Here is a 27,767-nt window from a genome sequence, read left to right as displayed (position 1 = left end):
GGTAAAATGAGGAGTGTTATTATTTGCCCAACACCATGCATGAAGTCAGTAAGCTGGCAAGAAAACCAAGGAGTCCTGGGTTTTCTCATGTCCCAGCATAGTCATTGCACATCACTGCCATGCAGATTATTGTAACTCAGCTGAGCATCTTGTTTCATGACCTTCAGAGCTGCTGCTCACCAAGTTTTGCTCAGGACAGTCCACACCACATTTCTCACTAGACAATCTGAATTTAGCATAATAGTTTCTACAGCTGAATAAAAATGCACCTCTAAAAATCCTGATAGCTTTTGAGTACAGATGAGTGAGTACTTCATTTCTGGTTTAAAAAAAAGTATAAAAAGCCAGAGTTAAGATTTAGACAGGTAAAGCAGGAATCTGAAACACTTTTTCCAAAATTATTTTTTAAAATTACAACTAAACTCTTTTGTACAAAAGTTCAAAACAGAACGTTTTTACACATTCTGTAGAAAATAAAAAAGCACTTAAAAAATCATTGAAACTCTGACAAACCTTAATAACAGTGCAGCAAACACTGCTGCTATGATAATTATTTCTGTCTCTCTGCCCATTCCTTCCCATTGTTTCTGATTTTCAAGAATGTCCTCTCATTAATGCTGTCAGATTTTCCTTCTCTTTGGTACATTTTCATTATCTGTGAATGGGATATGAAAATGAAAGTTTCCTGTCATATTTTTAAAGCAATAATTGAGCCTTCTATTATACATCCTGCCCAAACCACTGAAGAAAGGAAGTGCAGCTCTTCCCTGTCATGCTCCCAGGGTTTTTTAACTCTGTGTTGGCTAGAGGATAGCTAAAAGTTTTTTGAAAAAGGGGATTTTGTTGCTGTTGTTTTTTGAAAGAGACAAAGGTGATGTATCTGGAAAGCTGTTTTTCTCATCAAGGAGCATAGGAACTAAAGCCCATCTATGTTTTGGTTAAAGCAGGATGAGGAGGGATTTCACACTGTGTCACAGCTGATCTGCTCATATTACCTTGCTCCCTTCACATGGGACAATCCTCATCCTTTGAGCCAAAGTTCTGCCAGCTGCTCTCCTGTGTGCAACAATTTTGCACAAACCCCTCAAGGCTGCGTGCTCACACTGTACCCATCCCAGTGTACTTTCCCAACATTTAGGGATCAATTGCAGTACATTTTCTAAACATGCACATGCAGGGAAAAGTCCATTGTCAGCAGTCCCAGATACACCTGTTTCACCTTTGACAAGCATCGCTACCCCATGCTTAGTCCAAGCATGAAAAACTATGTCTTTTCCAAGTTCTCCATCCCATCTGGACTTGTCAAGTAGGCATATCAGTGTGCTGCCAGTGCCCTGGCCCCAAAGAAGTCCCAGGAGTTTGTGGCGTTTGCTGTGAGGCAGAGCCTGATGCTCCAGTAGGGCAGTGCTGGGATGCTTGCACAGCTCTGTCTCTCAAGCTACTGCTGTTAGTGGCTCCATTTCATGAGCTCTCACTCCAGCTGCAACTATGAAGGCAAGCAGTATGTTTTCTGACTCAACTGGCACCAAGAATGGTGGAAATGACTGTGCCTTTGACTACACATTCTGAGTAGGTGTCTCCTGGTGTCTGGGTGGATTATGGAAAGCACACTACCTACTCCTGCATTTGATATTTCTGGGGAAGCAACTGGGCCCAGGACATCTGACAGGACCATTGAAGGGTGTAGGTATGGCAATGTCATGATAGTGCTGAAAAAATAGTGCAAATTTAATGTGACTTCACTTGTCTGAAGCTGATCCTGGCAAATACTGTGCAGGCTGCCTGATGGTGAACAGCACAGTTATTGGAGGAAGCTACAGCTTAAGGAGGTGCTATGGTAGGAAGAGGAGGAGTCTGTTTTCTCCTTGGCTTGCTCTGAGCCAAGGAGAAATACATGGAGACAGGAGAAGAAATTTGTCAGCTAAAATACTTTAATTTAATCTGGAACACACCACCCAGAGAAGCTGTGGAGTCAATCTCACTGGAGATGTTCAAGAACTGTCTGGATGCAATCCTGTGCAACATGATCTAGGACAGCCTTGCTTGAGCAGGGAGGTTGGACCAGATGACCCACTGCAGTCCCTTCCAGCCTCACCCGTTCTGTAGTATTCTGGAATTATCTGGTACATCTGCTGAGTATTACATACGAAGAAACAGGGGGTTGCCCTGGAAAATAATTGGAAGAGCTACACCTCTTTGTCATCACTACTGCTGTCCTCAGTGCACAGTCAATCTTCTTTCCTAAGGAAAAAGACAAAAATCAGACAAAATAAATGTTTATAAAAGGAGAGGGATCCTCAGTTAATCTGCTTTGCCATCTGCAGGAGTTGAGGCACCACTTGCCAAGGTGGGAATGTGGAAAACTCTTTTGGGGTATCTTCTATGCTTCTGTGCCTGAATGTGAAGCCCAGACCTGGCCACTCTAGAGAACTGTGCAGCTCCTTCTCTGTAATTATCAGAGAAATTAATGTCAGGGGTCTGATGAACAGTCAGTCGATGTTCTTTGTTGAAGTGAAATTCCTGACATAGTTTTGAGGCAATCTGGAGTGCCACATCTGCTGCTGTCTCTAAGGAGCATGGGACAGGAGAAACTCATGGACAGGTTGGTACAGCATTTTTATCAGCCCCTAGGGACTGGTGCTCTGACAGATATGGCACTGTTGTAGGTAAAACTGTTAATACAAAGCAGGAGAAAGTAGGGAAGGTATTTAGAAGTACATCTTAGGCACATTATGGACAAGGAAGAACAAAATTTATAATGACAAATTAATAAAGCATAGGTCCACTGAGCAAGGAAAGAAAACAGAATGGTCTAGGCTACAGAGAGCAGGAGTGTCTTAGGTCAGAGCCAGTGTTCCCTGGAACAAACCTCATTGCCTAAAAACGAAAACAAGTAGGGAGAAGAAATAATTAGAAAATATCTAGTAGGGGTGATATTTATATTGTTTAGGCTGACTAGTTAAATGGAGCAAAAATAACTTATATTTCTAAGGTGCCAGTGGCATGTGGGGCAGAACAACACATCAGCAAACCCGTGGAAGTGCATGGCACTGGGTGAGAGAGCGGTGCTGCTAGCAGGCATGGGGAGAGGAACACCACCTCGCTTACACGTGTCACATACTACTGGGGTACTTTGTGCTTGTGGCACAAATTACGTGAGTTGTCCTCCCCCCTCAGCTGGGAGGTGGTTGGTTACTCACTGAGACAGCAAAGCTGGGGGTCACCCCTCCTGCAGATGAGCTCCTGTGCAGGTAACAGCACAGTGTGGGGCCTGTTGGGGTGGTACAGCACATGGAGACATAGCATGGCACCCCACAGTGCCACAGCACAGCCCAGCAGGCAGGCACTAACCACGCTCTCTTGTTGTCACCCAGAGCAGGGACAAGCTGCCCTACTGGGAGAATGGGACAGGGAGGAAGGAGGCCTGGCAGAATGGCTGGCATGGCTACGACAATGAGCTCATGGACATGAGAGGCATCTTCCTCGCATATGGACCAGGTACAGTGCCACCATCCCTGATGTTCCGCCTCCCCTGCAGCCCCATGGTCCTTGCCGTTGTATCTGTGCAGCCCCTGGCACATCAGGACCCTGATGTAGCACTCTGCAACACCCCAAAATTAGAAATAGATGGCAGGATTTCCTCACTATGGAAGGTTTGTAGCACTGCATCTATTTTATAGCCGAAGAAACAGGGCAGAGAGATGTGAAGGGATTTGATCAGCTTCCCTCTGATGTCCCAATGCAGTAACTCTTTGCCTTGTTTTCCTAAATTTTGGCCTAAACTTTCAATTCTGTTTGAAACACATGAATTCTGCTTTTGTTGGTGGATTCAGACTTGCTACTGCAAGGCACATTCTTTGAGAAAGTTGCAGCATACCTCACTCGCCTGTCTGATGGGCAGACATGAAGTTCCTGGTCTCCACTTCATCAGGCCCTTTAAACAGGGCAGAGCACCAGGCTGCAATCACAGACAGGAGTGAAAGCAGGATGTGCAATACAATTATGTTAGGCTATTAAATCTACCAAGTGCACACAGTGAAGTAGCTCTTATACTAAAAATTCAGGGCTTTTTTTAGTTTTTAGAATAAAATTGGTCTAGAAGTAAAAATAATAAATAAAATTGTTTAAAATGTTTTTGCTGGGCTCTGATGTAAATTGAGGCATGCCACATCCAAGCCTGGTGGGCAAGTCCCAGGAAAGGCAAAGGAGCCCTTGCCCCAGAGCACCCCACATTTCAGGGGCTGAGCCCCAAGTTGCATGATGCCAACTCCTCTCTTTTGCCTGCAGATTTCCGATCCAACTACCGAGCGCCTCCCATCAGATCCGTGGATGTTTACAACATCATGTGCAGCCTGGCAGGAATACAGCCACTGCCCAACAATGGCTCCTGGTCCAGGGTGGAGTGCATGCTCCGAAACACAGCTCCCTTGGCACCACTCCCCCCTTGCAGCAGCTGTGTCCTGGCACTAGCTCTGCTCTCCCTGTTCACCAGGCACATCTCCTTACTGTGATCCCTGAACAATGTCAGTCAGTGTCACCAGCCACTCCATCCTTCTCTGTTTGTTTTTTCGAAGTCCTTCATTTGAATAATAGCTTCATTAATAGAGTGCTGTCCCCCACTCCTCCATTGTACTCCACCAGGCGTGAATCTGACCCATCCTCCATTTACAATGGTTTTAACATGAAGCCAGGTTTTGTGCTGTTCCAAACACAGCCAGGGATGATGGTGTTGCTCACCTAGATTTACAGCATTGGCACTGAGAGCAGAATCCTGGCTGCCTATCCACAGAGTTTTCTGGTGGGTGCACATGGAGATCTCTGAGCATCAAACACATCTCACCCCAGCATCTTTCTCTGAGGAGCTCACCCTGGCTCCCCCTACTGAGAAGCTCAGGAGTGCAACCTCTTTGCATTTATCTGGGTTCATCCTGATTCACTCCTTCATCTCCAGCTCTATCAGCAGCATAGCCCCATCTCCTTATAGCACCAGCCAAGCCCTGTCTGTACTGACCCATTCTTCAAAGAGCCAAGAGCTTTGCTGAGTGACTATAATGCCGAGAGGTGGGTCAGCAGGAGGACAGTGAGAACATCCTACTTCTCTCAGCCTTTCCATCTTCATTTTCTCCAATGTGAGTACTAGCCGTGCCCATTTCCAGGGCCAGGCTTTCCTCATGGACCATAGTGGTGGGAAGGGCTGGGAAAGGGGAGAGTGACAGAAATCCTCCACTTCAAAGGCAGTGGGAAAGTGAAATGGCATCTGGACACAAAAGGGCCAGGAGAAAATAGAATGAGAAAGCCTGGCATTTAACAGCCTCTCTTCCTTTCCTGGTGAAGATAGTATCATCTGCTCACATTTTGATGTTTTATACCCAATTGCATTTCTGAAGGTCTTCAACACTTACTGCTCTTCTGCCAGCTCTTGCTCTCTATACCTCTGCCTGGTGACCAGCACATTTCCCTTTATTCTACAGCAGGGACAGAGGTCTGCTCTGATATATCTCCCACCCTCACACTTAATCCTAGTGATTATTTCCACCACGGGCTATGAAGCACAAAGAAAGTTGTAACAGCAAAGTTAAATTAAATAGCAGAAGAGGACAAAGCTGTTGCCAGCAGTGCCTTCAGGAGTGCGCAGCGCTTTATCTGATATACCTCCGAACCAGGAGCTTTCAGCAACAAACTGCCTTTGGAAGGACTGAGAGAAAACAAACCTCTAGGACTTACTATTCTTATGGATCCAGAGTCGAGCATGATCTGGGTATGTGTGGTACAGCATTTAAGGGTGAATGACTACACTGTGGGGAACAAAAAACCAAACAACAAATTAAACTTGACAAAAGACTTCTGTAATAGCTGTAAAGATTTATGTAATGTGTTTTTAAAGCTCAAGTGAACCATCAAATCAATTGGGAAAAAAAAATGAGAAGATCAGTCTTTGTTATTAGACTGTTGAGTATAAAAGGCAATTTAGTGCTTTCGAAGCATTTGCAGTAGCTGTAAAACAAGCACCTATTGTTCAGAGTTCCCTGTTGCTCTTTAATGGACCAAGCTCAACGAAATCACTGGAGCACATTTTTAAAGAAAAAAAAATCAGCACATGAGATAACTAAATTACCAAGTTTTGCCTGAAAATCAACAGGATAGATGCCATCAGTGCCTGCTAACCCCTCCACAAACTGCCATTATAAGTCTTACTAGCAACCAGAATCCAAGGTCTTACAGAAGAAATGTTTCTAAAGGTATAAGGGTATATTCAGCTTCTCAGTGATGGAAACAGAAATTGAAAATAACAAATTGGGTCCATTGAGTTGTTCCATGGATGGGCCAGGACACAGGAAACCAACATTGATCCTTGTGAGTACTTTGTGTAACTCATTTTTGTCAGTGTTCACATGCAAATACTGAAGGGTAAATCCAACTGCAATATGGTTTGTTTGACCTTAATGCAAGCATTTGTGTGTATGGTAAAATATACTTGGTCTGTAAAAGGAAAATTTGGTGGCAGACCTTCAAGAAGCTAACTCGCTTCAGGAGAACTACAGCTCATTATTTTTTGAAAAGTGCATCTTTCTTGCTCAGAAATGTTGTACCTCTGAATCATTCATGTTCTCATTCAAAAATCAAGTGTCTTAACTCTTGCCTATTTTTCTGTATACTATGCAATGGAGGTGGGTGTATTTTAAAACCTATTTCTGAATGATGTTTTTATACAATGACTGATTGTGAATGAGTGAATAATTCTAAAAATGGTGTTAGGAAAAACACATCTTTGTAAATACTGTAAGATTTTTGAAAAAAACAACCCAAAACCTTCCCTTCAACACTTTGCCTTTCTTGTCTAATTGCTGCATCAAAGTGTGACAAACAGTGTTTGAAGCTTGTGCTGATTAATTATCAGAAAGACAAATGATAACATTGTTTAGAAATGGCAAAGTTGTCAGCATGTAAATTAAGGACATTAAATGCATCACACCAGATAATGTAGCTTGTATATGCAGTTCTTTTTTCCAGATGTATTCCAATGTCTAACCTTTTGAATATCCATCCAGGGACATGTAATTCCCACTAGCCTATGGACATGACAAAATATTTTGCTCTTTTAAGAAGAGAGGTGAGCTCTGGATGCTCTCTCCAAACCTACTTCTCTAAGTCTACTTTGTTACCATTACATCAGCTGCTTGCACAAATTAAGAGCATCGTCACTGGTATGAGGGTGCAGTAGGTTCAGCCTTTCCAGAGCCCCCCTTTCCCAGTGGGAGATGGTGCAAATGTCAACAAGACCTCAAAAACCAACATTGCAGGCCTCAAGGACAAGGGGCACCTACTCCACTTTAAGCTCCACAAACCAACAATGTCAATGGAAAAGACTGATTTAATAGAAATAAGTCTCCAAGCCTATTCAGTGGAATTTATCTTTTTCTTTGCTTATATTAACTGACCACAGAGCAGAGAGTGGATGATGGAGGACCAGTGCAGGTATGCCAATGAGTTCTTTAATTCACAGCAGGATGCCCTTCAAACCAGTAGCATTGCCAAGGTCTGCTGGAGATGCTCCCCTCATGTTCCATGAAGATGGGTCCTCAGAAAAGGAGGGTTCTGAGGGACTGCCTGCACAGGAATAAGTCTCAGTCAGCTCCCCGTAACAGTGCCAAAAATGGCAATTTCACAGCTAAATAAGCTGAGCCTTTTTTATCAATGAGCTTGGTGGCCATGCAGATGGCACAGCTGGCCAAGGCTCAGCAGATGAGCCCTCCAGCATCCCCCAGGATGCAGCGTTCATTGCCTGCACAGACTGGAGCCTCACAGAGACACATCCCCATTGGCCCAAACACTGGCCTGCACCTTCCAGAAGTAGAGAGACTTCACAAATAAGGGATGAATGAGAAGATTTTGCAGTGCTGGTCACCTTCCTTGTGTCCTAAGTAATACATCACAATGTATCACAGAGTATTCTGAGTTGGAAGGGACCCACAAGGATCATCAAGTCCAACTCCCGGCCCTTCACAGGGCCATCCCCAAGAGTCACACCATGTGCCTGAGAGTACTGTCCAAATGGTTCTTGATCTCTGTCAGCCTGGTGCTGTGGCATCTGTCAGATGTTAAACCACACATCTCAGGAGGAGGCTCAGACCAAAGGAGCTCTGGGCACTGAGAAGTGAAAGACATTGGAAAAGCTTCACGTAACATTTCCTTGCCTTCTTTTCCCTGTAGGGCTGTGGCAGAGAGAGCAGGTGGCAGCAAATCCAACAGGATTTTTTAAACAAAACATGGCCTAATGAAAGGGGAGGTTTGAAACCCTCTATTTTAGCATAGGAAGTCTTTAACAGCTGTTTTAAAAGACTACTTTCACCTACACTGAAAAAACATTTCTTGTGTAAGTATTGAAACACATCTAAGTTAAGGGAAGGTTCAAACATAAGAACATTTTAGAATTACAGTTTGCTGGACACTGTAATTCTCAAGCTTCATGGAGATGGATTGTATGGATTATATAGACTGTATGGGTTATTCTGATACTTCAAATACACAGAAATTTCTACAGACATAAAAACCAGTATGATGTTATCCCAAATCCATATCACTTATACCAGTTCCACGCTACCAGCCCAGTTTCATCAGGAAACCACTATGAGCTGCCAGCTAGCCTGCCCTTGTCTCTCCCTACCCCAGTCAGGTGTCTGTCCAAGATGTGGGGAATGCCTTGCTACAGCCACACCACCACACGAAGGCTTCTGCCTTGGCTGGCTGGGACCTTTCATTCACAGGGCCTGCAGGTACACTCCAGGGTGGAAGACACCTTCCAGCAGCAGCCCTGGAACAGTGGAATGTGCTTGGGATGCTGGGGCAGGCTGGGAACAGGCAGTGGCAAGGCAGGGAAAAGACCCAACAGGTCCTGGAAGTGGAGATCACAGAATCACAGAATGGGTCGGGTTGGAATGGACCACAGTGGGTCATCTGTTCCAAGTTCCTTGCTCAAGCAGGGTCATCCTACAGCACATGGCACAGGATGGTGTCCAGTCGGTTCTTGAGTATCTCCAGTGAGGGAGATTCCACAGCCTCTTTGGACAACCTGTTTCACTGCACAGTCAAGTGTAAAGTTCTTTCTCACATTCAGCTGGAACTTCCTCTGCATCAGGTTCTGCCCATTGCCTCTTGTGCTACTGCTCGGCACCACGAAGAAGAGCCTGCCTCCATCCTCTTGACAGCCTCCCTTTGGATACTTACAGACGTTCACGAGGTGGCTCAGTCATCTCTTCTTAAGGCCGAACAGACTCTGTTCCCTCAGCCTTTCATCATGAGAGAGATGTTCCAGTCCCTTGATCATCTGTTCCCTCTGCTGCACCCGCTCCAGGAGCTGCACGTCTCTGTTGTGCTGAGGAGCCCAGAACGGGGCACAGCTCTCCGTGGGGAAATTCAGTGCAGCCAGGGCCCCGCTTGCCCCTTTCCCGTGCGCACAGCCCTCAGGGAGGCGGGGAGCCCCGGCAGCCAGGCCCGGCCCGGCTGCGCCCCCTGCCGGCCTGCCCGCAAACAGCGCGTTTGGGATTAAAGCTATCCTTGCTTTTAGTCCGGAGAGTAAGGATTGAGACTTTCCCTTCCTTCTGTGCCATCGCAGCTTTTCCTCTTTCTCCTCTTTAACGGTCCCTGACAGCCTCTGTGCTATGGCCGATTCCTCCTCAGGCAGTAGCCCAAACGCGCTGCTCCCACGCAGCACACTGAGCAGGCCTCCCACCTGCTCCTGCTGCTGTTCCCACAAGGGGGATCAGCGGGCACAGCACGGCCTGCCGTACACGGCCCCAAATGATCCAAGACAGGAACGAGCTGCATGTACTCCCCGCTCTCAGGACTGACGCTGCATCTCAAGCTGCCTTTGTTGTGATTAAAGCCGGACCCTACTGGTGGGAAACAAAACACATGAAAGGAGGAAGGGGAGGGGAGCAGGGGAGTGACGCAGCTCTTGCTCTGCTACTTGTGTCCACTCGCAGCTTGGCTTGAGGTTGAATGCAGAATCCTTGGGTCAGATGGCCCGGGAGTGCCACACTGGGAACTCTGGGCTTTTGTCAGCACAGGGGAACTCCGCCTAAAACAGTCACAGGTACCAAAGGAATGGTGAGGAAGGATATGGTGAGTGGGCTGAGGTGGGGGAAATTCAGTGCCCACTCTCCACCCAGGGAGGTTATTTTGTTCCTCCCATGGTTGCACCAAATGAGGCATTTTAATATCAGGACTGTATCAGTCTTCAGGAGCTACGGGCACTGGTGCATGCAGAGAAGATGTTCCTCCATTCCTCACCGAAGGGTTGCGGGCAGCCAGCCCCGAAATGTCAGCATTCTCTGCTGGGACCATGTGAGTATCTCCCACATGACCAGTTTTCTGTGGCTGCCAGAGTGGGCACTGACAGCTCTTGAGCAGTCTTCTGGTTTTTTTCAAGAAATTAGCAATACGCTAAAACATTACTCGTCACTTAGATATATTGTTTGGTGATTATTAATTAAGCCTCCAAATTGGCTAGAGACACTGTCATTGCTTCCTTGCCAGATAGAAAAAGGAAGTCTGAGCTGGCATCGGCTGTTGCAAACACTTTGGAATGCAGGTCAGGCTTGTAGGGGATCATCCACAATCCCTGCTGAACACCCCGCCAGCCTGCTGCTCTCACTGGGCTGCCTCCATGTGAAGGCTCCTGGTCACATAAATGTATATAACTGGGCCTTGTGTCCATTAGAGGCAGTTTTAACCTTTCTTCTGTGGTCCCATGTGCTGCTTATCCTACATCACTAAAACAACCAGTGCATTGGCATTCACTGTATCTCCTATTGAGGCTAGTTTTACCCCTGCAGGACATGACTATCAAGTGACTCAACTGGAGCCTGCTTCTGATTTCTGAGAGGTGTCTCCCACCCTCTACATGATCCCTGGGCAGAATAAGGTTGTTCATTCAAAATGAATTTTCTGGAAGCGCTTATTTGCCTCTCAATGTATCTATCTATCTATCTATCTATCTATCTCTTTGTCTGTCTGTCTATCTATCTATCTATCTATCTATCATCTATCTATCCATCCATCCATGCATCCATCCATCCATCCAATCCATCCATCCATCCATCTGTAAATCTCACTCTCCCTTGATACTCTTTCCTATACAGGTTGAGCTTTGGGGTGCAAGATTTTGTTTCATTGCTTGCCAGAGTAGGCAGCAATGTGGTTTTCAGCTTAGAGCTCACTGATTGTCCACGAGAACCCGAAGGCTGAGAGAGGGGTAACCCTGCTGATAACATCCCAACTGAGTAGATCCTGTAAGAGGGAAAGCACCCCTTGTCCATCCATGGCAGGATTCTCCAAGCACAGATATAACAAGGAAATAATTTTGGGCTTAAAAACTAAGATTTTAAAGCAGCCTTCAAATAGCAACTCTGGAAGAGGACAAAAAAAAAAAAGGCTTAATGTTTTTTAAGGTGGAATTCAAGCAGTTTATGAGCTGGATTATACAAGATGCTTGCTTACACTGCTGCAGGGGCTGGGTGGGATTACCTGAAATGTCCCCTCCTGCCTTAATCTCAAATGACTCCTTACACGAACACTTCTGACAAAGAAAAATAACTGGTTTTTCCCATCTAAGCAGAATAAACTTGAGAGGGCACTGAGCTTTCTTTGCATTTAATACAACCTCTTTCATCAAGAACAAATACGATGAACAAACCCAAGTCCTACAGACAAGGAAATATTTAATATCCATAATGTGGGGAGCTTTCCAGCAGAAGACAGATTCTGTTTTATGCAGAAATAGCTGAATGCAGCCTGTGAAGGCCTAGCAATTAATCACGCACTTGAAGAAATACAACACGCTCATAGAGGCTGAATTTTAAATGCTTGCTGCTCCATTTTGGACAGTGACAAATTAGGGCCCCCACAAAAGCAGGTGCGGCTCTTGAAGAAGCCCTCTGAGGGCAATTAAAAATGGGAAACCAGCTGGTAACTGTGCAGATGTGACAGCTTAGGCAGCTCAGGAAATGAATATAAAGGAGGAGGATGGAGAAATAAATGGTGTAAGAGCTAAGGCAGCAGATACACGACCTGCTCTCCACCAAGGATTGCTGCATGGCAGGTGAAGTGCCCATCATGTGGGATGGGCAAAGTGGTGACAGCCACAGGTAAGGATCAGAAACACAGGAGAATTTTACAGCCTTTGGAAACTGTAGTGACAAGATGAGCAAAATACAATGTTGTTATACAATGTTAAGACTTTACTTGCTCAGCATTACTGCCTAGGATCTTCTCCAGATCAGCCACATACCCCCGTTGCCCTGGAGAGCTGCCACAGACAGGCTCCAAATGAAGCCCTCACTAAAGGACCCTAAAACCCAGAGAAGCTGCTACTCTGAGTGTCTCACAGCTTCCCCTGGTGCCCAGGGGACAGCTGCATTCAAGAATGTCTGAAGCAGATGGACTGGATATGTCTGAAATTGTCTGTGGTACCCTGTGATGGAAAAGGCAAGGGATGAGATCAAAGGTGGATTTTCCCAAATGAGCTTCAATGAGCTCCAATCCAATAGGCAATATCCAGCCAGGTTTCACATACAGTGCTTCACTGTTCCTGGTCAGTTCATTGTTTCCAGTGTTCACCATTCTGAATCAATCAAGAAAATGATAATTTTTTCCCATTGAAAACACAGAAAATAATTCAGATACATGGTAGGTTATGAGGAATTTGTAATTTTCCATTAGAGTTACCATTTAGGAAGTGTGAGCAGAATTATAAATAATGCTATGCAAACAAACTACAAATCAGTACAAGCCAGAGCTCCTCATCCCATTTGGAAAAGGATGTCCCCATGATTGTCATCACAATTTCTCAGTGCCGTTCCTCACGCATTTACTCCTGCCCTGCCTCCCTCCACACATACGGCGTATGTGAGGCATCACTGGGACAAAATTTTGTAGAATTTACCTTCTACCAAAGTGCAGGCTGGGGGACTGTTCCCATCAGTCTGTTCTTCTAAAGTAATTTGTTGATACAAATCTCTTTCCTGATGTGAATTATATTGACTATTTCTCAGAAAAAAACTGTCAGCACAGATCATTATAGACAACTTTTTTTGTTGGTCTTTCTCCCCTTATCCATAGGAAAGGTGTGCTCCTGTTAACATTAAGCTTTGGTATCCTTCCAGAAAGCTGAGCAAAACAGCATTTCGTTTGAGACTGTTGATAAAATGGTGGAGTGGACAGGGTCTTTACCAGTTTCAACCTCTAAATAAAAAGATCTGTAGTGAAGAGCTGCTCAGCCACTTGCTGGTCTCTGTGAAGTTGAGTATTTAAGCCACTTCTCCCTTGAAAAAAAATCTTGTTTTTGTTAGCCCTATTGCCAGCATAGTGTTGAAGCATAGGAAATTTTCTGTGTAAAAGGAGCTCTCTTTCTGTGTCCCCCTCCACCACTTGTCACCAATGTGGGTCATGACATTCCTAACAGTGCCATTCTAGCCAGAATGCCAAATAATAAGGCAGGCGGGCAGCTTCACTGTGAGAAATAGCCATCCACAGTACCTCTGTACCTGGGCACAGGTAGTCATTGAAGGACAGAGACCCTTTTTGGCCTCACGGCTTTCATCTGATAAATGCATCCTGAAACTGAATAAATTACTTTATAACAAGCTCAGGCTCTCAGTCAGGGACAAGGGCCCCAGCTGGCCAGGGACAAACCCAGCTTCAAAAAGCAGTCCTTGGCAAAAATCCTGCTAGGGTGGGAGAAAGGATGCAACCAGAGAGAGCCAGGACCACTCGCTGCTGAGCACACAAAGAGCAGCCACAGGGTGGAGATGGTCTCTGCCAGCACTTTTCCTCTGTTTGAAGGGATGGGAGTGGGCTTATTTGGAACTTGTAGTAGGTAACCAAAGAAAAGATGTAAGATGAATCTTATATAATGATCTGAACCTGTTCTGCATCCCCTTTCCAGTTCACCATGACAGTCACAGCTAGAAATGGAGAAGCCTCCAAGTGATTCTTAAAAGGTTTCATGTACCAGGCATGGCAAACAGAGCCAACAGCAAAACTTCCCTTAAAAAGACAAACAGTTCTGAAATCTACAGTGGTCTAAATATTTTAAGGCAATAGTCTTTCACTAGTTTCTGCATCAAGGAAAGTCCACCCATCTCCAGGCAAATGTTTTAAATGCAGTGAAAGCTTTTCAAAGCTATTTGTCATTCTGTAAAGCTTTAGTTTTCTGGGATTCTAATTTTTTACTTCTGTCTGCAAAAATAACGGGTTTTTAACTTCATTTTTTTTTCTATACAAACCGTGATTTGGTGAAACTTCTCTGCTACCTAAAAGAAAAACATGAGAGATAACTGTCTCTCCATACTGGGTTATAGATAACAATAAAACCATAAAGGCAAAGGGTCTACCTTTAAGGAAGAACAATAAATACGTTGCCTGCCTTAGGTCTGAGGACTCCTGAGTTTTTTCATAATTAATTAATAATAAATCTCCAGGGTCCACTGGCAACTACTTACAAATAAAGCACTGTGGTTAGAGGCTAGAACAACTTTCTTTGTAAGTAAGAAGTAAGTGGGGAGGAGAAGATGGGACACTAGTGCCATCTAGACTAGATGGGACACAGCTCATGTTGCCAGGGAGGGCTCTGGGGGGCTGCCAGCCTGCCAGGCACAGGAGCCACTGGACAGCAGAAAAATAGAGCTGGAGCTTTTTTGTTTTCCTTTTCTACTTCATGGGCTGGATGTGTTCTCCTCCTCCATGGGGCAAGGCAAGTGGACAGAGCTCCAGTCAGGATTCCTCTGTGGACTTGGCGCCTCTGTTCCTCAGGCTGGTCATCAGGGTGGCCTTGTGCACCTGCATCATAGTGGACAAAGTGGCTCCTGCCCCTCTCCTCCTCGTGGTGCCTGCCCTAATGCTTCTGCCACAGATTTCATCTGACCTCTGCCTCAACCCAGAGTTCCTGGGGATTTTCAGCACTCCTTTAGAAGAGAAAAACCTACTGCATTGTCTAGGTTTAAAAAAAAAGAGAGAAGAAAGATTACAGGTTACTGTTTTACTGAGATGCCCTGCCAGGGTCACGCTTTGGGTGAGTGTTACAGCTGGACCAGTTACAAGTATCTGAAAGTCATCACCAGCTTGTGTCACGGAGAAGCACGTTAAATTGCAGCAGCTGGATGCCAAACAGGACTTCTCTGGCAGGTTCACTTTGGGCCCAAGCCAGAGGCTTGCACTAAACTGGACAGAAAAGAGCCTCTCCCTCAGCATGGCCTCCCCATGATGGGGGGGGGGAGTGGCAGCAAGGGGCTGGGGCCCCACAGCTCTTCAGGGAGGGAGCTGAGACTGGGGATTTGGTTCAAGCCTACTGAGCAAGGAACAGCAGTGAGGAGGGAAGAGGGGGACCTCACTGTGGAGGCAGGGACTTCTATCATCTGCCATAGCCAGGAAGTCAAATGTCCCTCTTTGCTGTCCTTGTCCCTGTCACTGCCCACAACCCTAAGACACACCTCCTAGCCTGGAGGTTTGCACTTCTGCGTCCTCAAGTTTGCAGCCTTGATGGCTGCTCCCAGCAGCCACTGCCCAGTGGTACATGCATAGTGTGTGAGTGGTGGAGACATAGTGCCAGCAGGCTCCAGGTATGTTGGTCATGGCATGGTGTTTGCATTCAAACCCCTCCAGTGCACAAGCTGCCCTGTAAAGTTAATTACTTAGGTCCTCATTTTCCAAAAACCCAGCTAATAGGACCCCAAAAGGCTGTAGTGCTGTGGCTGTGCTCCTGATGAGCATTCTCTGGTACATGAGTTTCATCAGCAAGCGGTGCAGCCCATCTGTGCTCAGATTGACTGACTGCAGTTGGAAACACAGCACAGTGAGTGTGGGCAACCAGGACAGCCCTTGCTGGAGCCCTTGCTTTAGCTTGCAGCTAAAGTGCCAGTGCTGATGTAGCTTTTGACTTCTGCATGAGGAAAGCCTATATCCATAGGAGAGGCCACTGGCTCCTGCTTGTCCTCTCACTACTGGTACACTGCTGAACACATTGGAAGCTGCTACTTTTGCAGCTTCCTGCCAGAGTGACCATCTTTGGCACTTACAAGGCAACTGGCCTAATTTTACCAGGAACAAGCAGGACAAGAGAACAGAGATTGAGAGAACTCAAAAGGCTTCAAGTTTCCCTCAGCAAGCAACCAACCAACCCAATTACATAACTATTTCAGTGTATGCACAGCCATGTTGGTAAATACTGTGTTTACCTTCACATAGCTGGCAGAACAGCATTAGGTTTTATGTGCTTATTAGGATGAGAGACAAGAAAAAAAAGATGTTAAAAGAAAGTACTTGGGATTTCCCATTTCCTGTCCCCATTCATCACATCTGTGATGCTAAAAATACTTTGTTAAACATGAGAACCTACAGGCATAGAAGGAAGTAACTTACAAATGCAAGCTCAGCCATCTGCACACAAAACCACGGGCAGTTATCAAAGCCCCAGCATCAATGACTGCTCAAAACCCTTCTCTCTCAAGTATCAGCTAGAGTGAACAGAAGCATCAGAGCCACGGGCTCCTTCCCTGCAGTTTAGGAAAGGCTAATAAGTAGAGGCCATTTTCCTCATATCATATTCTGCAAAGCACAGCTGGATTAACTGCTTTTTTAAGCATTCACCGGAGGCCTTTCTTGGTGCCCTGAGGAACCTGGGGGCACCAGGTTTGACCTGATATTCTAGTGCACTTTGGGGTTTTGTGTCTTCTCTTCAGGCCCTCAAAGCATAGAGATGCTGGACAGAAAAAAACACAGTCTTTAAAAAAACAGGAGCAGCTGTCACAAGGAGGAAGAGAAAGGTCTCACTAAAAAGTGAGGACATATTTGCATTCCTAAACATTTTTAAAATGAAAAACCGGCAACAGCATGGCTTGAAGAGAAGTTCTGACAGGAGCACCTATCTTGAAGTAGTTGACCAACTTTTCTTCTCTAAGGTCTTTCTGATGAGCAGAGAAAGTGAAAAAGGGAAAGTAATGGAAAAGTGGGAGAAGGACACTATGGGATTAGGATGACACCTTGAGAGGGGGGGATGAGAAATGGGCTAGAAGACATCTCGTGTCAAGTAACATGTAGGGAAAGAAAAAACCCCAATCTGAAGAACGAATGTCAAAAAGAAGCAGAAAATGAGGGGATTCAATAGAAGGACATTATAGAAAGTAAGTTGTGAGGAAAACAACAGACTAAAGAAACAGTTGAGAGGCTGATGGAGAAAAAATGTAGAAAAGATCTTTCAAAAACGTTATCTTATAGACATAAGATATCTGTAGATACAGAGGGATGGAAATCTACTCAGTGCTCTCAGCAGAAAGGCATGACCTAACAGCAAGAGAGTATTTCTTTCAGCCAAACAGCACCCCTAGACACTTTCAGTATGTTAGAGGCTATGTTTCATCAAAAAGATGCCACTTGATTAAGGTCTTCAGTTTATCTGTCAGAGAGTAAGTGTAAAGGTTATTCGAGCCAGGCTTCCAAGCAAGTTTTGAAGTGCAAGGTGTGATGACTTTGGACAACAGCAGCTTCTTTCTAGGTAATTAATGGTCAGCCTAATTTAGAGCCTAAAATACAAGCACACCATAAGGGCAGAAAAAACAAAAACAAAGTGCTCCGTGAGGGGGAAATAGTGCTTGTAAACTTCTCCAGTAATATTGAAAAGGCCTTGAAAATCTGATTCTACCAACACCTAAAACTGACTTTGCTTGTGCACGGCACTAGTCCGTGCTGGCATAAAGCCGTAACCAAACCCTGTCTGGCTTTGAGTTTTTCCCACCCTGTAATTCAAAATGCATAATGTCATGGAGATGGGTTACAGGTGAAGCAGACGGATGAAGAGGGATGAGAAAAGAGTAGAAATACCATGGTAGTAGTATGTGCCACTAGCAGGTGACAAGCGAAGTTAAGACAGCACCTACTTCCAAGAGATGCTGCTTTGTTTTTTATCTTGTAAATGTAAATACTCATAGCTGACCTTGGAAAACAGCAGTTCTCATGGCACAGCTCTGGCACATGTTCTGAATTTCCTCCAAACCTTCTTCCAGGTGGTGGCAGAAGGTTGGAAAATGGCACTTGCATGTTACCTTGTCAACTTGGGCCTTTCCAATCAGCAGCTACCAGTTTTCTTGAAGAGTGTGAAAAAAAACCTTCTTGCTAGGACCCTTTCTCTTGGGTGTGTGCACCAGGTCCTCCTTTGGCTTGTGAGGATGGAGAGGAGAGGAAAAGAGGGACCTGACACCTGTTTCTCTTGGCATCGGGATGTCCTAATGGACTTCTCACTTCCTGGAGGATGGGTGCATCTCAGCTGGGCACTTAGGCATTCAGTGGAGATCACATTCCCCTTGCAGCTGTCAACTTCACATCCAGTCCAAACCAGAAAAAAAGGTGTACTTTCTCCCTTGCACTCTTAACTTAATGGCCCAAAGAGCTTTTATAAAGCATAGGGGAACACAGCGAGTTGTTATGATGTTTGTTTTTCTGAGATTTCTGCTTTGTTGTGCATGGTTTCCTAAGTGAGGGAGAGAAACAGCATGTTAAATGGAAATACAAGTATACTCTCTAAAAACCACCGATGAGTGCAAAGAATCCACTTAGAACATATAACCAAATGTTATTTAATATCTTAAAAAGTAACACAATCCAAAATGGATATTTCACACAACACTACATAAACAACATGAACACAATATTACCATATGGAGGGACTTTCAAATATAGACTTACAAAAATCCCTGTCCTTTTTTTTCCTTTAAATTATTATACTAAGCATGACAAGTAATCATCATTTACAATATGGTACACTGACACAATAAAAACCATGTTACAAATGTGCTGTTATAAATCAGTAACATTAGGGAAGACATTTCATGAACTGCAATTATTTCATATGAAATACTATACAATATAAACAGAACATCCATCTTGGATGACCTTTACAGCAACCAGAGACCAAGTAATTTTTAAATTTTTTTCAGTGCAAACACATTTATACAAGGCAGTCTTGGCTGCAAAACTCCCTTCTAACATACAGTAAGTCCCACTTGCATTTATTAACTCATTTAAACCTAATGCAACAGCCACATTCAGTCACTCACAGAAAATTACCTGCAGAATTATGATCCCTCGAAACTTAAAATCTCCTCCACACATAAAAGTAACATCTGTGCCAATTACTCCAAGGGCCCTTTCATACTTCTGGGTGGGTATCCTTTGGGTGGCTCTAACCGCTATCCAGCACGAGGGCAGTGCACCACATGGGAAATCACCCTTCCGAGGTGTGGCACACATGGCAGCTGTCACGGCATCCCGGCTGGGTGGCTGTGCGTTTCAGCAGGGATTCAGCCCAGGCTGCCCTTCCAGAGCCAGGTGCGTGGCCTTCTACTCCTTCTCTGCATTTAGTGTCTTGGGGTGGGGGGAGGAACACGGAAACCCTCAGCTCAGAACTGAGCTTCAATGGAGTTAACGACTCATTCCCATCTCTCTCAGATCCGTGGAGATCAGGGGAGTTACGCCAGATTTACACTCGCATAACTGAAACCAACGTTTAGAGCGCCACTATAAAAGAAGTGTGATAGTCCCATTTTCTTCTAGCACCAGCTTGGATTTTGGTGGGTCCACTGCATGAGTCTCATGCAGTAACGATGCACTTTACTTATGCTAGGGGGAACATTTTAGATATATACCCTTTTTTTAAAAAGAATTTTGTAAAAAATAGAACTTTTCTCTCTAATACTGTACAGTTTTCTTCAGAAGAGCAAAGAGAATTGTAAACTGTGGGTATGACACCAGATTAGGAGTACTATTTGCTTTCTCAGCACAACAATTTCAACAACTGTGTTGGGAAAAGCACTGCAAAATGTATTTGAAAAACAAATTTTTAATTAACATAACTGTTTCTAAAACCACTGCTGCCAGTACTCATATGACTGCAAACTTGTTTTTGGAACTGCTAATCCAAGAGCATCTGCAGGGCTGTAAAGTAGTTTCTTACTTAAAAGAACTGAATGCATCTAAAGAATAATTTCAGAGTATAAACATGAAACACTTTGGTTAACTGTTAAACTTACTTCAGTAACTTTAAAAAGCAACTAGTTAATAAGTCAGTCTGCAGACTCTTAGCCTTTGCTTTTTCCAATGGGCCCAGACAAAAAGTAGGGTCAGTGAACTCTGCCTACCTCACAGGCAAGTGCTTCAAGACCCTCAGGCAAAAAGGTGTGATTTAAGTGCAAAGTATTATCTGTGTTCATGATGGCCTCTGAACACTGGTTTACTTGTTCTCTTTTCTATCAACAACTACTTCTGGCAAGCACTTGGCCATGGTTTTCATAAAATATTTGTTTTCCAATACATTTTTATTTTTTAAAGTTGAGTGAATGTTGTTTCGCATATAACAGTCATTTTATAGTGGTGCAGGGAGTCAAATGGCTAATGATTTCTTCTAAATTTTAACTGAAATACTTAAAATGGCAAAATTAGCTCAACTGATGATTGTAGATTAATTTGCATCAGGATAATGGTACTAGGTTTGCTGAAAGGTGTTCATATATCGGGATTTGTATATAATGCGATCTGCTTAGGTTCAACTGCCACTTTCTTCCTTTGGTTTTTGGAAAAATCTTTCTTTCTTCCCTCTTGAAAGGTGGCTTGTTGCAGCTGGCTACTTTTCAAAAACCAGCTTAATTTTTCTTGGAAACTTGCCCACGTTCTTCAAACAATAGGCACATACCTCGAGTAGGGACCCTAATACTGCTCCCAGCGATGTCAATTAAAGGCTGTTGATAATTTCTATAGGAGCAAATCTTTTACACGCACCCAATCTAGAGACCAGAGTGCATATCATTAAAGGAAGAGCTGTTTTAACACCCTTGCCAGTTCAGAGAAACCATGATGTACTAATGTTGACAAAGATGGAGGCAGAATAGGGCCCCAAGTATCTGAAGGCTGCCAAGAAAATACCCAGAGTGTCTTCTGTTAAACCCCAAACTGTCAATCATATTTCACAGACTGTAGATGTTTCTAATTTGCTAAATTACAAATACATTTTCAAGTTCTACCAGGCAGAAATTTTAGCAGTAACTGGGGAGAGGATGGAAGGTTTCAGCCTCCCTTTCACTTTTATCCCAATTATGCAGCCTTGTCAAAGTCTTTAAGTGACTCATCTGAAAGCCATCTTTTTAATATTGTAGAAGAAAATTGTGGCAATGGAAACATGATGACTTCATATGCAAGCTTTGACACACAAGAGAACGCCATGACCTAATGCTTCAAAGTTTCTAACCTTGCTTTGTACAATATACTTTTCATGTTGCTGCATTTCATCAAATTCATGGAGGTAGTTATATGTGTAAAAAAAATTACCATAAAAGTAACATGTTGTATTATAATAATACATATTAAGTGTGCAAAATGCCGACAGATTTGTGTTGACCCTTTACAGTTGAACACAACACAGATTCAACCTAATCTAACTCTGTAAACCTTTAAATTGATACATTAGAAGAATGATAGATAAGCAACCACATAATACAAGGCTATGATTTCATCAAAGGATTAGGGTGACATAAAGCACTCAAGCTCCACTCTCGTGGTTTTGTTACCAGAACCTCAAGATGGAATTTCCTTATTTTTCCATTGTTGATTTTAAAAGGAAAAAAAAATCAAGATTAGAACGTTTCTATTTGAAACTTCTGTTTACATTCCATATTCCAAGAGTCACATTAATATTGGTACAATACCATGTCAACATTAATATGACATTTATGTTGTCTGCTGGTCTCTGGGAACTTTAGGAAATAACATACTATACAGTTTATAGGTATGTACTATCACATTTTGTTGGAATTATGTCTTCTGTACAACCAGCTGCCTGCACAAATTCTGATTAGCTTATGACAAACAATTATTTCCCCAAAGGTGAAACCTGTTTCTGCTCTTCACATTTTAATACTGTCATTAGTACTTCAGATCATCACTGTGAATTTTTTTTATCATTTCGACATTTTTATTTACTGAATTGATACATACTACTGATGTCAGAGCTCATCTCAGAAACAAAATCACAGTCAGCCACTGCATAGTATATGACAATTCCCCACAAAAACTGACTCTACAGTTCGCATGGAATAAGTATGGCTGAAGTTACATATCGAATAATAAGATGCATCATGCAAAGCATTATATGGTAATTAGAGCACATCTTGGAAGGTATGATAAGGCAGAAGGCTAAAGGCCAAATGACTTTGATAACCAACCAAAAGCACAATAATTTCCTTATGTGCACTGAAAGATCTTATTGCTCCTATGAAATGGAAATTATACACTGATATCAATGAAAACAGACCTCTGCATTGACTGGGTATTCTTGACAGAACTGGAAACTGATTGTGTCCAGAGTTAGGAAGCTGTTTTATAAGTAAATGAACTCTATCCGATGGTGTAACATAAGGCTGAATCTTCAGTAAAGACTTCTGATGACAATAGAGAACATAAGTGAAGCTCAAATGACTTTGTATACAGAATAATAAATGTCACCAGAACCTGATGAAAACACTGGGTTTTAATATGTACAGTTGGCTTTTATAGCTGTGTACTACAAGAGCTAGACAGGGTAAATGCCCCTTTTCTATGAAACAATTTGGGCTGTTGCACATTTTAGTATCTTTGTCATTCTTCCCACCAATTTGTCTGTTCTGATAAAAAAGTCAGTTTGTTGCACTACCAGGTTGCATGAGTAACAGAGCACAATGTGACCCTATACCTAAAATTACTCTTGGAGTTTAACCATCTGTAGAATTTGCTCTGCAGTAATTAGCATTGTACTAATTACATTGGAGTAACAGTTTAGGGAGAGCAATTAGGATGTACTGTGCCTGCAGGATTCAGATTTCTACTACAAACGAAGTGGACACATTGAATTTCTAGAAACCAGACATGTCCATAAAATGCTAAATTGCAAATAACATCCACTGAATAAAAAGGCCAGAAGTTTATAATTCTCTAAATTTTGTTCTCTGATAATCATTACACTGTATGCTATTTTTAATAGCCTAATTTAGGCACTCTATTTAATAAGCTACATAAAATAGATTTATGTCCTTCCACTAGAAAGAAATCAATTCTTCAGGCCATACTTGTCATTTATATCATAAAGGATATTTTTTTCCAAGAAATTAGTTATCCTGATTCCTATATTAATGGCAAGTTGCAATACCAGAAGTGACACAAGAATTAGATTATCTTTTTAAAATATGTGAATTATACTTAGGATATTTAATATATTTTGTGTCACTCCACATTGTGGCTCCATGACAGTTACATCTTTCCCTTCCCTCCCCACTCCCCCCTTTATGTAAAGGCCCACCTCCTCACTGGTGACTACGGTAGGTCAAGTAGCAAGTCTCTTCAAGTAAACATCTCTCATGCTTTTGAAACAAAAGGAGGAGCCACCTCCCTTCCCACCCTCCACACCTAGAAAAACGCAAATCAAAACAAACCCCAAACTTCCTTTTACTTGCTTAACCAGGTATTTGTAAAATTGTGTCACAAAAATGCACAGTGAAAATGACTGATTAGTAATAATAATTCACATATAGAGCTGAGGTCATGACTTGTCATGTTTGGCATTGTTTTTCCTCATGATGGTCCTGGCTGGTTACTTTCAGCAGTGGCTCAGTTTTTGAAGTAAAAAATGATGAACTCTGCAGCAGAGTTTAGCCTCTGACCAGGGGCATCACACATCTGTGGCATTTTTTTAAATGAAGTTGGCAACTGCATGGACATTGAAAATGCAGATTACACTTACAGTGTCTAGACTTTCATATATGTGCTCAGTTACAATTAAGTGAAGCAAAAAGTGTACATATTATCCCTACTGCTATTCTGTTGCTACAGAGCCGCAAATGTGAAAAGCAATACCTTGAAATAAAGATTTCTTTGTTGCCCCTAGTCTACATAGCAGCACAGTTTAAGTAAACACTAAAACTGTGGTTGAGATGCTTGCTTTATTTTTCCCCAAAGATGTAAACATCAGTCCCAGTGTCGTAAACTTTGCTGTATAGGATGAGACAGACGATCTGAGGCAGGCTGACTATCAGACACTAGTGACAGAAGCTTGCAGGCAGTTACCAGGTTTCTGCAGTTTCTCAGCTTCACTTGTGGGTGGGTCTGCAGTGGCTCGGAAGTTGAACGTTGGTCCTGCGACGCCGTGTGCAGGGCTCAGAGCAGGGTTCTGACGTCTGTTGCTTTCAACAATACTTGAAGTGTTGGATGCCAGGCTCTCACGAGTACTGGAATGGAAAAGAAATATATATAGACACTCATATATGACATGCCTATATATCTATCGACCAGACAGGAAAGGGGAATAGAGTGTTTTATAATAGGTTTCCTGTGTTTGTATGTAATGCCACATCAATGAATCATCTCATTTTGACAGTACGCATATGTTCCTACAAAACATGTCCCAGAGGTGCTCAGCAGTCCTGATACCAGAACACAGGTATAGCACTAAGCATAGCTGAAGCTGTCACACAAACTGTAAACTGAACCAGTGTCAAGCATCTGGATTTTCACCCAAGGAAATAGCTTCCATCTTGCACTTGGAGTGCACTAATTTCCTTCCTGACTGGTGCATTTTTGCACAAAGTAGCTTCATGAAATCGGCTCTGTGACTAAGCAGAGCTAGGACAGCAATCATATAACACATCATCCTCTGTTGTCTCCTCTTCTACCTATGTTTTTGTACACAAAATATTAAATAGAAGTTTTACCTTACATTAAACCCATAATGCTTCTAAACGCAACACTTCAACCTTCATTTGCAGCTGAGATGATTGCAACTTACGAAGGCACTGAGAAACCTTAACTGCCTGCTCTGTGATCTTGCCCTAAACAAGCAGTGATGCTATTTCATTCAGCAAATGCACAATGTTCCTTTAGTTCTAACATATCGTTTAACCACAAGAGTGACAGGACACTTAGTACTTTTAAAGATGAAGCCTTTTAATGATATATCTAATTATGAATGCAGAGAAGCCTGTATTTTAGCCTACAACTTTTAAAAAACTCAGCCATGAGAGGCTAAGGCTACTAGTACTACTAGTACTACTAGTACTACTCTTTTTGTTGTCTTTACACTAATAAATAATTTTTGATCTCCAAATATTGTGTGCCTGTTTGGAAACAGATTTGCTTTCAAACAGCCACATGCCCCCCTGGTTATGTATCCTTCTTTGTACCCCTACTTCTTTGTAAAATGACATCACCACTTGCTATGGAGACGTTCACAGAATAAATTTAGAGGATTAAATGCAGTTGTTAAATAAGCACTAGAAACAAGGATACTTATGACAGAAGTTTCACAGTCAGTTTAAAGTCAACCTAAATTTACCTGCTACTGAAAGGGGCAGCTCTTGCCTGCCTTGTGTGGACCTGACCCTGTCACATGTTTCTGCTGCTTCCCTGACTAAGCCTTGCAGGCAGCCAGCCACATCAAGGACCGCTCTCAGTTAAATACTAGCCCTAAGGAAAAAAAAAAGATTAGTGCTAGCATCAGGGGAAGAGTAGGAATCCACAGCTTTAGATGTGGCAGGGGAGAAATGTGTCAGTGCATGGCACAGCAGAAGGAAAAAACACTTTGCCTAGTAGTAGGGCAGATTTAAATCATCTTGAACTGACTGAATCATTTTTTGATTCTTCTCCCTCTGCTTTTTGATGAAAATAGATGAAAATCTTAGTTTTCAGAGATGATTTAGAATTGTATCATTTTTATGGGACCAATTCCAGATCTTTAAACAATTTCAAGTCTGATATTACAAACTGACCGTTACAACATGGATACACAAAAACTGCATTGAAAATTTTGCATGCAGAGTAATGCCAAAATTAGCTTTCTTTAGGTGACAAAGGAGCAGCAGTATTAAATAAGCTCTAAAAATAAAGGAATAAAATTAATCTCGACAGCTAACATTTACTATATAAAACTTGCATAAAAGCAATGCACAAAATATTATGAGGCCTTTTTCCCAATGGTGATTGATATGTTCACACATTTTGCACACAAATACTTTGGAAGTCAAATGACCATTGCAAATCTCTTTAACTACAGCCATTTCTTTCTAAACTTTTTTGACTGTCCTTTTTTTCAATTTAACAAACTTTACATGCGTATTTTTTCTTTTTCAGTGTGAAATTGGTAATTTAGATTCCCCAAACAATGTTGCACACTCCAGTTTGAATGAAAAGATACCACCCCACCTCAGGAAGCAAAATTACATCATCAGAGGAAGCTAGAAGAATATACCTGAGGAACATCACTGTATGCACAACCTGTTCATATACTCTTTGCTGGGCATCTGCTAAAGGACACTGTCAGACCTAGGGGAATCTTACCAGATGGATGCTGGATGGCTATTTTGTATTTCCTGGAAAAGGGCTGTGGAGTACATTTTTTATTATAAGGTAGGATAATCATAGCAGCACGGTACTTTTAGCCAAAGGGCTGAATTCACCCTCAGCTCAATTTATTTTTAGAGACTTATACCAAGGAGTGACCAAAACTCAGCAAAATCATCAAATTTAATCATTCAGATGCAAAGCTCATGAAAAAGCTTTGAAATATCCAGACTATATGCTGGCCTCACAAAACAAAATACCCTACAGAATGCTTTGTTTTTTTTAAAGCTTACTTTATGTGTCTTGCCAAAACCCGATATTTTTTAATAAGAGTAAAATAAAAAAAAGAAAAAAGGATATGTGGAACACTAACATTATTGAAATCTGCTCATCTGTTTCCCTTTTGATTTAAACAAAGTGGTATAGCAGCACTAAATACAGTATGCTCACTACATCCTGTTCTCCTGCTAGCTTAGTATAAACAGAAATTTTAGCTTTTGTGTAAATAATTAGGGAAAAAAATGTCTACCATTGCATTAATCAGAAATACAAGTTTGATATTCAGTTAGCACACAAAACAGTAGTCCAAGAACTGATTTTTCATCCAGTCCATATCCTGTCCTGCAGGTGCCTCTCATACTCTGTGGAGTAAGACAGGCTGCGAAAGAAGCAAACACCACAACATACTTCCCCACAAAAACTGACTGCAAGTAGAGCACTTCAGCTGCAGGAAGAGACTACATTTAAAAAAGAACAGTGCAAACAGTTTCATACAACAGTTCTATGTGAGAAAGATGTCAAGCATCTGCAGAACAATCAATAACAGAAACTGAAAACTTTCTCAAGCTTCTTTTAGGGTGGACTCAGTGTAAGTAGTATGATTTACTCAGATTATTCTTCAAATTTTTTACTCTGAAAAACTATACATTTGCTAAAAGCCTCTAGTTTGATACATCACTGCAAGCTGCACCAGGCTCACTAATTTGTCTTGTCATTAACATCAAGTGGGAATAACCATCAAATCCAAAGGAATTTCTTCCAGAGTGACAGGACTTCAACTGAAAATGAAATTTAGTCCTGTGTCGAAACAGGAAATCCTTCACATGCCTTTCTGAGAGCCTTTGCAATATATGTAAAAAAAAATGTACTTCTGAGGAATAAAAACACCATTTACAGGGGAAAACATAAAAGGTGATAAAACCAAAAAAATGCCCATTTTTTTCACATAATACAAAATCAGCCATGGAGGTTTTATTTTTACACACAGATAATAAATAATTTAAGCTTAAGTAGGACACTGTAAGAGAACTACTACTGTAAATTATTTCTGTGTCCTTAGAATCATTGTTCTGAACTCTGATGAG

The 27,767-nt window shown here is 42.6% G+C and overlaps 2 protein-coding genes and 1 long non-coding RNA gene across 13 annotated transcripts in view; 2 read left to right on the top strand and 1 right to left on the bottom strand.

Annotated features, from left to right (window-relative positions):
• The window catches only part of ENPP6 (ectonucleotide pyrophosphatase/phosphodiesterase 6), a 32,505-nt gene extending 25,525 nt beyond the window's left edge, over window positions 1-6,980 (top strand). The window contains exons 7-8 of the mRNA XM_085058757.1: window positions 3,375-3,498; window positions 4,288-6,980. Coding sequence (XP_084914883.1) covers window positions 3,375-3,498; window positions 4,288-4,511 — 348 coding nt within the window. The 3' untranslated portion in view covers window positions 4,512-6,980. The remainder of the gene's footprint in view (window positions 1-3,374; window positions 3,499-4,287) is intronic.
• Window positions 6,981-9,464: 2,484 nt separating this feature from the next.
• Window positions 9,465-27,639, top strand: LOC146438288 (uncharacterized). 2 transcript variants are annotated; one of them, XR_014851733.1, is made up of 3 exons: window positions 9,465-10,344; window positions 26,194-26,469; window positions 27,031-27,639. It is a non-coding gene; the product is annotated as an uncharacterized LOC146438288 (long non-coding RNA). The 2 variants fall into 2 exon arrangements; XR_014851732.1 differs by lacking the exon at window positions 27,031-27,639 and having other exon boundaries at window positions 26,194-26,758.
• STOX2 (storkhead box 2) overlaps window positions 18,611-27,767 on the bottom strand; it is a 143,825-nt gene continuing 134,668 nt past the window's right edge. For all 10 annotated transcript variants that reach the window (XM_085058746.1, XM_085058755.1, XM_085058747.1 and 7 more), the window contains one exon: window positions 18,611-24,296. In XM_085058746.1, the coding sequence (XP_084914872.1) occupies window positions 24,101-24,296 (196 nt within the window). In that variant the 3' untranslated portion in view covers window positions 18,611-24,100. The remainder of the gene's footprint in view (window positions 24,297-27,767) is intronic.

The sequence above is a fragment of the Lichenostomus cassidix genome, chromosome 4 (genome assembly GCF_008360975.1).
Source record: "Lichenostomus cassidix isolate B80296 chromosome 4, HeHo_3.0, whole genome shotgun sequence".
NCBI classification, from domain to species: Eukaryota; Metazoa; Chordata; class Aves; order Passeriformes; family Meliphagidae; genus Lichenostomus; species Lichenostomus cassidix.
The sequence above is the reverse complement of the archived record's forward strand: the minus strand, read 5'-3'. Positions and strand labels throughout refer to the sequence as shown.